Consider the following 10,102-nt stretch of genomic DNA (forward strand, 5'->3'; position numbering starts at 1 on the left):
GATGGCTTGGCGGGTGTGCGGGCACCTGGCCCTCCCCGCTGCCCTGGGACCCACCATCCCGTTGGTGATGACCAGCCTCGGGGCCCCGGGGCTGCTGGGGAAGAGGCCCAGGGGGTGTCCGCTATACATGACCAGCGTCTGCTCCTCTGTCATCTGGGACAAGTAGGACATGGTCAGCCAGAACTGCGGGGAGAGCGAAACACGGGGGCTCTGTGAGCGGGGGCCCTGCACCAGCCCCAAGCCCCCCCCCACCCAGGCCCTAGCCGTCCTGCCCGGAGCCCTCTACCCTCCAGTGGCTCTCCCTCAGGACCTCCGACGTCCCCAGGTAGCCTCCAGGGCTGGGATCTCAGGCATCGGGGAGGCAGAGCCCGAGTCCTGAGCCTGGTCTGTAACGTGCTTCCAGGCCAGAGGACGTGGGGGAAGAAAGGCCTGGGGTCAGGGCGGGGCCAGGCCACACAGTCCAGCGTACCTGAGCCCAGTTGCTGAACACCTGCCCGTTTCCTCCGTAGGTCACGAGCTCCTGGGGAAACTGGGGAGGACACGATGCTGTCTGAGATGGGGGCCTGGAAGGGAGGCCCCTGCCTGCGCCGGGCTCAGGGGCCAGGTGGCCGATGGCCCCCGAAGGACGAGTGGGGGGCAGGGGAGGAGCCAGAAGGGGCAAGGCCCGGGGACAGTGGCCCACCCGTGACCGGGTAAGTGCTCAGCCTGGGGTGAGCGTCAGAGCTGGGTCTGAGGAAGCTTCCGCCACCACCTGGAGCGGTCACATCCTAGGACCCTTTCACCCTCCAGTAAAATACTCAGGGACCCCCGAAGCCTAACCTTCCTTGAATACGGGGGTCAGAGGTACGGACTGGCGCTCAAGGACGCCGGGAAGGGCACGTGTAGCCACTGAGCACTTGAGCCACAGCCCGTCTGACAAGCTCTAGGGGTAAAATACACCCCTGGTTTCAAAGACTCAGCAGGAGAAAAACATTACGGAATATTTACATTGATGGTCACACGTTAAATGATAATAGTTTGCATATATTGGGACAAACTACAGTACTAAATCTGTTTCTTTTCAGTCTGCATGTGGCTACCAGAAAATGTAAAATTACACGTGTGTCTGTTGTACCAACGCTGGTGTCGTGGTGCTGATGCTGCACCGTAGTTACCGAAGATGCAGCTGCTGGGGGCACCCTGGAGAAGGGGATGATGTCCTCCCTGCACGGTCTTCGCGATTTCCCTCAAATCTATCATTATTTCTAAATAAAAAGCTTGAGAGCATTTCATGAGCTTCTCCCATTCCGCTTCCACTGCTGGTCCCTGGCCCCCGTCTCCTGGCCCTTACCTGGGCCACGGCAGGGTCCAGGTTGTTCATGATCATGTGCATGATAGCTGCAGCCGCTCTCGTCCGGCAGGGGTACTGCTCCACTGGGTAGGCCCTGCAAAGGGGGCGCAGCTGCCAGGCCTGACGATGGGCGGGCACAGGCTTCCTTCCTGCTAAAGCTTGGGCCCAGCCTGGGCTGGGCGCAGAGGGGACAGCAAGCCCTGGCATCCCGCAGAAGGCGCCTTGGAACTCCCAGCAGGAGGTGCTTCCAAACGCCCTCCTGCTTTGTGCCGGGCCCCGCCCACCCAGGCCGCCCTCCGTCCCCAGTGGGCAGGCTCCGACTGGGATAAAGCGGACTGCAAAGCAAAGCTGAGGCCCCTCCTGCAGGTGGCCTCGATTCATCCGTCCTTTCCTTCGGGCCATCAGTGCTCCTGGGCACCCATTCTGCAGTGGGCGCCAGGCCAGCAGCCCCAGACAGGAGCGAGGGCAGGTGGCTCCCGCTTTGCGGGGTCATTCCCGACAGTCTGCGCTTCCGGCATTTCCAAGGACAATGGTGCTCAGAGTGTGATGCCCGGGCAGGGGCAGCATCTCCTGGGGACGGTGAGGAAGGCAGATCCTCCTGCCAGGACCTGGCAGCAGCCCCAAGCCCGGCCCAGGGCAGACGCGTCCATGGGCCTCCTAGTGGGAACAGCCTGGACCTCCCCCTCACTGTGTCCTGACCCCCAGCAGGGTCCCTCCAGGGAGCCTCCCACTCTGGGCCCCTGTGAATCTGTGGCCCAGCACTCACTTCATTTCAATGTCGGGGCAGAAGCGGTACATGTAGATGTGCCCATACAGTCGCAGCTCCTGGGTGAACTCGGGGGCCAGCAGCTCCTGGGTGTCCGGGGGGAAGTACCGAAGGGCATTCCTCAGCGCCAGCTGGGGGTGGGGGAAGGGGAGAGGGGTGAGGATGGCGGGGGTGTGGGCTCCAAGATCTCCCCACCTGGATTTGCCTCTGTTCCACTCAGAAACCCAGGGCCCTGTCCGGAGACTGCCTGGTTCTCACCCCGGGCCAGCCTACCGTGATGCCTCCTGCAGGAAGCCTTCCCTGACTGCCCTTCCTGCTTCCCTCGGCAGCCCTCGAGTCCCTCCCTCTTCTTGCTCACCGGGGGACCAGGCTGCTTGACCCAAGGCAAGGACCAGAGAGGGGCTGCCCCCGAGGCCTGTGGCTACAGCGGCAGGTGCAGACTCGGGGGGAGGGCAGGCTGACAAGCCAGGCCCGGAGGCTCTCTGTGCAAGTGCGGAGCAGCACCCAGCGTGGCCGGTAGCCTCGGGCGGCACACAGCTCTGGGAGGCCCGGGGCAGTGCCTGGAGACGGCGACAGGCGCCCAAGAGCAGGAAGAAGCGTCTAAGGCTTCTCATCGCACACCGTGGAGAGCAGCGCGACTCCTGCCCCCGTCAGCCTTCTCCAGATGGCCCTCGTGCTCCTGTCCGGCCCCTTCCCTTCCTGCTGCCCCAGCCCCCGTGCCAGCTGCCTCCCTGGGAGCCCCCTCCTCGAAGCCCCAGTCCAGGCGCCCGTGCTTGGGGGCCCGCCTTGACCGTGCGGTCTTGACTCTCAGCACCTCCACGCTTCTCTCCCACAGGCTCTGCGTCTTCGGACGCTTCACCATTGGCTCCTTGCCTCCCATCAGTCTCGCTGAGCTCAAGCAGGGCCAGGGTCCCGGCGGACCCTTCACAGCGCTCCCCCTCCCACCACCCAGCAGGAGCCTGCGGCTGGGGGCGCGGGGTGACGACCCTGTGTCGGGGCGGACGTCGAGGCCACGCCTTCAACCAGCTGACCCTGGAGAACAAACTGCTCTGGGGGCGTGACGAGGGCCTGGTGTGAATGCATTCATTCGACACACATCCACCGAGGGGGAGGCAGTGTGAGCCTCAGAGAGGACGGGTGGGCAGAGGTGACGGGACAAGAGCCTACGGCCCCGGCCTGGGCCCTGAGGACACCAGCACGTGGGCAGGCAGGGCGCAGGGCCAGCCCGGGAGACAGAGAGCCGGGACCCGGCCAGGAGGACAGCCTGCCCCGTGCACCCTGAGGTCCAGCACCGCGCGACAAGGGTGTCACTGGGGGCCTGGGGGCACGTGGGGTGGGAGGAGAGAGGAGGGGGAGGGCGGTTCAGGAGGAAGCCGAGGGCAAGAAGGGCAACGAGGGAAACTCCAGCTCAGGAGTGACGGGGACTTGACAGGGTTCGCACAGCGAGTCCCTCTCTAAGGTCCACGTGGAATAAAGCACGTAATCCCTGCTCTCTTGGAAAAATCGAAAGGTGGCTAGAAATACATCCACAGGCGGTGCTCAGACTCCAGCGGACTTGAGAATCACGCAGAGGGTCAGGTGCATCGGAGGGCTGGGCCCGCCCGCAGCGTCTCTGACTCACGTCTCTGACGGGATCCCAGCTGCTGCTGCTGGTCCGGGACTCCCGGGGAGGCACGAGCGAGCCGCGCGCAGCAGCAGGGCGGGAGGGGAAGAGGCCGGCGTGGGGAGGGCATGCTGCAGAAGGCCAGGGACACGGCTTCAAGGGCAGGCAGGGCTAGGCGTGCGCCAGAGCTCAGGAGGGCTGGGCCCTTCAGGGTCATGCCCGTTGCCTCGGCCTGGGCCTCTGGGGTCCAGGTTACACCTCGACGCAGAGGTTGGGTGGTTTTTTCTATCAGTGTACAGCTTCCAATCAGAGCTCGCCAAGGGAAACTGAACATTTACAGAAAAGTTTCAAAAGCAACGTGTCACACACACACGCTCCACGGGACGCGTGACCTTACTACATGGGCCCTAATACATCCTACCCCGAATACTGGTTCCGACCCCCTAAGCCCCCTTCCCAGCTGCTGGGCTATTGCTCCCTGTGGACAATTTCCATCTCAGGATTTGCTGAATTTCTCTTTCTCCCTGAAATTCAGAAAACTAGCCTGGATATGTCTTCATGTGGACTATTGTACGTTGGGGTTTCTTTTGGTTCTTTCAACGATAAACTTTGTATCTGAAATTTCACATTTCTACTAGTTCAGCAAAGTTGTCTTCTGTTACACTTTTGTTCAATAGCTTTATCTTCTGTGTCTGAATTTACGTAACAGGCCTGCAGTGACTATTTCTTGAGTGAAAAAATTAAAGCAGCAGCTCTGCTGGCCTGGATTCAATACCCCAAGCTCTGAATGGGGGCAGTTCTCGGGGTCAGGACGAGAAAATGCAACTCGGACAGGCGTGTGACCTGCCCCCCGGGGGGATGAGGGGCAGCCTCAGCAGAGGAGGCCCCATGAGGACAGGCCAGGTGGAGAGGCGGGACGGTTTCCCAATGAGCTCGGAAAGGCAGGCACAGCTGCCTCCCGGGCCCTGCTGAGCACCGGCTGGACCAGCCCGGGAGGCCACCCGTCTGTTTCTGCATCTCTCGGGGCGCCAGCTTGGCCGTGTTGCTGGAAGGACTAATGAGATTAACACGCACGGCCCAGCACACAGTGCAGCGCCGCGCCCTCCTGTTCCTGTAAAGACACCCAAGCCAGGGCCGGGGGCATTTCTTGCTTCTCCCCCTCCCCAGCTTTGCAGCTTCCTTGTTAAAAAGTCTTCAGTTTACTTCAAATGCTGCCAGGAAGAGCCCGTGGGGGCCATACTTGGGGATTCACCCCCGGGGTCAGCTGGCGCTCATGCCGCACTGCTTCCACCTCAGCTCCACGGCAAGTCTGCCCCGGAGGGTCTGCTGTGTAGCACGTGGAATTTCACAGGTGAGATTGTGGCCTGTTAATCACAAAATGCAGTTACCAGTGGGCTCTTACTGGCAAAATCAGAAGCATCTAACGCACATAAACTGGACAGAATTCCAGAGACCTCCATCTCCCCGACCTTGACCTCAAAGGCATAAGAAGCGGACAAGCTCAGTGGCCTGTACCCTTAGGGTCATGGGATTATTTCATAGAAGTCCCGTGTTCAGCCACTGGGCTGGAAAATTCTGGGTGCCTGATGGGATGGGGGACAGAATTATGGCCCCCAACGATGTCCACACCCTATTCCCCGGGAATATGTCATGTTACATGGCGAAAGAGACTTTGCAGATGTGATGACGGAAGGATTTTGAGATATGAGATGACCCTGCCTCTCCAGGTCAGCCCTAGGAATTACGAGCGTCCTTCTGAGAGGAGAGGGAGGCTCAGAGCAAGAAAGAGGGACTTCAATGTGCTGTGCTGCCAGCTTTGAGGACAGAGGATGGGCCCAGGAGCCCGGGAACGCAGGCGCCTCTGGAGGCTGGAAAATGACGCGGCAGGGCTGGTGCTCCAGGAGGCTCTGGGGGAGAATCCCTGCCCTGTCTCTTCCAGCCAGCACACCTCACCTCTCTGAACGTCAGCCTCCTGTTCTGTAAAAGGAGCAGATGGCCCCCACCTCACAGGGCTGCTCACCCGGCACCTGGCACACATGGGCCACTGGGGGGCCAGCTGCCAGGACGACCGTCTGCACACTCGTGGCCTCCACGCCGGGCCCCTGTCCACCTGCCCCCCTAGGAGCTCTGCACCAGCCCTCGCTCTCTGTGGGCACATGCCAAGCAGCAGCTCACACTCCGGCTCTGAGACCTTCATGGGCTTCTGACACAGGGCACACTGGTGGGCATCCAGGCCCCCCAGTAGTCAGGCTGGGCCTGGCTCTTGAGGTCGGCACCCAGCCTGGGCCTACGCGGGGCCTCGTCCAGCCCAGCCTACTTTGCACAGGCCCGTCTCTGCATCTCCACTCACCGCCTCCTTCTGTCCCAGATGCCTCGCCTCTCAGATCTCCAAGTCTGGGAACCTTGCCTCTGGTGCCAAGACCACCTCCTCCAAGAAGCTTTCCTAGGTTTCTCCTGCCCGCTGAACTCTTAGAGGGTGTTGGTTCGGGCGCTTAGCACATGGTCTTGTTCACTCATTCAACAAACAGCTCTGGCATCACTGAAGACCCAGAAGTGAGCCCCACAGAACCCCACCCTCAAGAAGCTGAGGAGTATGGTCAGCAGTGGTGGGAGGTCTTCAGACGTGGCAGCTCAGGTCCAGCACAGCCCCTGAGGGTGGGGCACGCTTTGGGGAAATATCGGTAAGAGAAGCTGCACGTGGGGGAGCGGGGATGCCGAGGACGTTTCTAACAGGATGTGACGAGACCCTCCCTCTGCACTACAGTCCCACAGGGACTGAAACGCGACAGCCAGACCATCCTCTGCGTTTCAACAGAAATCCACTTAAAGAAGAACGAAGAGTGGAGCATGTCTTTGTTCATCCAAACCACGAAAAACAACAACAGTTCAAACCACGGGGCAGCTCCAAACGCACCCACAAGGAACAGCCTCAAAAGAAAGCTTCCACTTACGCCTTTAAGAAGGCGGACACACACACCTGTGCGCACATAGAAAGTGTCTGGAAGGAGACACCAAAAGGTTAGGAAACGTTATAATATTTGACTTATCTCTTAAAACTACCTTTAAAAGCTTATGTCAAAATTCAAAGGGACGTTTAAATAAAACAGAAAACCAGCCAGAGGAAAACGTAAAGCCGGCCACAGAGGAAGCCGTCCCTGGGGCTGGGCCTGTCCAGGAGGCGCTCTCGTGTCCTCTCGCAGGTCCCGGCAGGGAGTGGACGCGTGGGTCCTCCAACACCCACCGCTCCTCCGACCTGGATGGAGTCCTACACTTCAGTCCAGCCGGGACCCTGTGGACCGCAGTCCGCCCAGAGCCCGCCCACAGGCTAAGGGCTCAGCCCCACAACGGCCCGCTTCAGACGCCAATTACACGCCCCATTGTCGCCTGTGCTCCCGACCAACCAGCTAGGAATGGGGAGCCCACGCCCCTCCTCAGGTTTAAAAATTCGCCAGAATGGCTCACAGAACTCAGGGGAACACGTTCGCCGGTTCATTACATAACAAAGGATGTGACGAAGGGTACAGGTGAGCAGCAACCCTCGGCGGGGGCGGGGGAAGGGGCAGGCGCCCGCCGCACCTCCACGTGTTCACAAACCCAGACACTGCCAAACCCGTAGCTGGGGGATCTGGTAGGCGTGGGCATGATGTATCATTAACTCCATTCCTGGCCCCTCACGGTGACATGCGACCACGGCTTGGTCTCTCTGGTGACCAGCCCCGACCAGGAACCCCGGAGTGGCCTCCTACCGCCCAGGGAATTGCAGCAGAACCCGGGTCAAAGACCAAAGAGCAGCAGGAAGGGGGAGGGGCACAGAGCCATACGCCTCTTTCTCCTTGTCCCCCAGGACCAGCAGGCTGCAGGCTCCCCACGCCTCGGACACCCACACCGAAGATTCAGCCCCTTCCACAGCTCAGACTCCCCAGACCGCATGCCACCCCACTCCAAGGGCCCGCGCCCTTCAGCTGCTCCCATCACCGCCCATCAGGGCGTCCCCTGGGATGCGCAGGCGGCAGAGTCCTCTGGGTCCCCACGCCAAAGGTCGAGGCATTGGCGCCCAGCAGGAAGGTGACCAGGGTGGAAACTCTAAAGTCCGCCTGATCCCCCGGCAGCCCGTCCAGTTTGCACGCCCCGTGCCCCCCTCCCACGGCCGCCCCGGGAGGGCGGCAGCCTCCGTCCGGGTGGCGGGACTCCTCTTTTAATCTCTGCGCTTACTTGTGCTTGCTACTTTGCCCCAGGGTTCCTGAGGTTGTCAAGCCACCCTCAGTAAAGGAAAACAGGAGAAAGCTCTTTTTCGGCCTCATTCCAGCCGCCTGCGCACACCTGTGTGTCATGGCCAGGAGGGGGGCACCTGGTGGCTCAGGCTCCGGAAGCTGGCGCGGGACTTGCAGTCCGGCTCCTGCGCTCACTTCGCCTTCCTGGGCTGGAGGCGGCCACAGGCCCCCGCTTGCTGGCTGGGTGATCGTGAGCCCCAGGGTCCCTCCCCATCAGTAAATGGGGGCCGGACTCCTACCCCCCAGGGCGGCCACTGGGCAAAGAATGAGGGATATCGGGTGTGAAGCAGTCTGGCACACACGGCTCAGAGCAGGACGTGGGCACTGCCCGGCCGGTGCACCCAGAGGGCAAACGGCCCTGCAGGAGGGGGCCCGGCTCTTACCTGCTCCTCAGCGGGGCTGAGGCCGGGGGTCCTGACCGGGGCGTGGGGCAGCCCGGCCCGGCGTCCCCGGTTCTCTGGGAGAGGCCGCAAGGGCAGGCCGGAGCACAGCGCCTGGAGGCTGGACATGTCTAGCGGACGCGAGGCGGAGGCCCACTCTGCGGGGGCCGCGGAGGGACCGGGCAGTCGAGGTCCGGCTGGGCGGGGTCCTCTGGCCCCAGGCCCACCCCCTCCAGCCCCTCATTGGCCCCCGGGCCTCCGGAAGGAGCCGTGCGCAGGTCGGAGGTCGGAGGGTCACGGCCCCAGGCTGGCGCCCGCAGCGTTGACCTGGGGGCGGTGTCCTGGGACAGGCAGGCTCCGTGCCGGGGACGCCTGGGTGAGGGTTCCTTTGTCCTTTTAGTGGGGTGCTGGCCCTGAGGGGCATGTCTTCCAGGACACAGCATGGGGAGCGCTCTCGTGTTCGGGTTTGTCTCATGGGGGAGTTACACCAGGCAGGCGACGTGGGGTCTGTGTCTTGATGATGGGGGGCCCGTGACACTGGCCCGGCACAGTGTGGTGCCCTCGTATCCCTCCTCCCTGCCCCCTGGGTGACAGGGGTGGCGGGAGCCCGGCCAGCGGCAGCTACACCCTCCTCAGCCCCCACTGGGGTGCGGGCCGCCCCACTCCTTCCCAGGCTCTCAGCGAGCCCCATCCCACGAGCGCCCCTGTGGGAAGGTGCTGCTTCTTCGCCCCGCACTCCGGGTGGGGTGGCTGAGGCCCAGGGGCCGCTAGAATCCCGGGGGCCCCGGGGAGGCAGCACACCTGGCTGTGGACCCAGCTCAGCTGCGGGCCGGCCCTGCGGCCTCACGCAAGGGGTGGGAGGCACGCAGCCACCAGGTGGGTGCCCGGCGTGGGGCCTGCACTTGGCATGAGAGCAGGACGGCTGACGCCTCCGGAGGGTTACTCCTCGGAGCACCGCACGTCACCCGGGGCACCCTGTGCCCTCACCGGCCTGCGGGGCCCACTGTCCCGTTTCATAGGTGTGGAAACTGCCCAAGGCCACACAGCTAGTCCTGGTGGAGCTGGGATCTGGGCCCCTGGAGCCGAGGGGTCTGGCTCCAGCCGCCCCTCGGCCTCCCAGATCTCCGGCCGGGCAGCGAGCGTACTCTTGTGTCCAGGTGGCGGGGAGGCTGCCTCGTAGGGTGAGCAGCAGACACGCACGCAGGCTCGCAGCCGTCCATCCAACACTCTCTCCGACACCAGGGACCGGGCAGTGTCCTGGCCCGGCACCGCTACGGGCACTGGGGACAGGCCCCTGCCTGGGCCTGCAGGTCACGCAGCTGTGACCGCCAGCAGCCGGTACCTGCACCTCCCGCTCAGAGGGGGGTTGGAAGGGCTGGAGAATCGCCAGCCCCCTCCCCATCTGCTGGGGAGCAGCTCTCCGCCAGCAACAGCGGTGGGCAAATACCCCAGCGCCCTCGCCGCGGCAGGGCATGGGTGGAGGCAGCAGCTCTGCGGAGCCCCTGGCAGGAGTGGGCTGAGCTGCCCGGCGGGTATCCCCATCCCATGCTCCCAACGGACAGGCTGTACCGAGATCTCCACTCAGGATTTGCTCCTGGGCGAGGCCTCGAGAAGCCACAAATCTAACACTTTTTGTGAAATCTCACTTTTAAATGTTGGCAACCAATTAAAAACATTTTCCGCTGTCCTGAACCGAAGCAGGGACTGTATCCGTGTCCTGGTTGTGACCTCGGGCTACAGACAGCAGGACGC

General features: G+C 62.7%; 1 protein-coding gene across 1 annotated transcript in view; it reads right to left on the minus strand.

Moving 5' to 3' along the window:
• Window positions 1-8,479, minus strand: part of UROC1 (urocanate hydratase 1) — a 30,993-nt gene extending 22,514 nt beyond the window's left edge. The window contains exons 1-5 of the mRNA XM_030850726.2: window positions 8,354-8,479; window positions 2,097-2,227; window positions 1,331-1,424; window positions 470-529; window positions 55-183 (exon numbers count right to left, since the gene is read on the minus strand). Coding sequence (XP_030706586.1) covers window positions 55-183; window positions 470-529; window positions 1,331-1,424; window positions 2,097-2,227; window positions 8,354-8,479 — 540 coding nt within the window. The remainder of the gene's footprint in view (window positions 1-54; window positions 184-469; window positions 530-1,330; window positions 1,425-2,096; window positions 2,228-8,353) is intronic.
• Window positions 8,480-10,102: the final 1,623 nt, after the last annotated feature.

This window comes from Globicephala melas, chromosome 11 (assembly GCF_963455315.2).
Source record: "Globicephala melas chromosome 11, mGloMel1.2, whole genome shotgun sequence".
NCBI lineage: Eukaryota > Metazoa > Chordata > Mammalia > Artiodactyla > Delphinidae > Globicephala > Globicephala melas.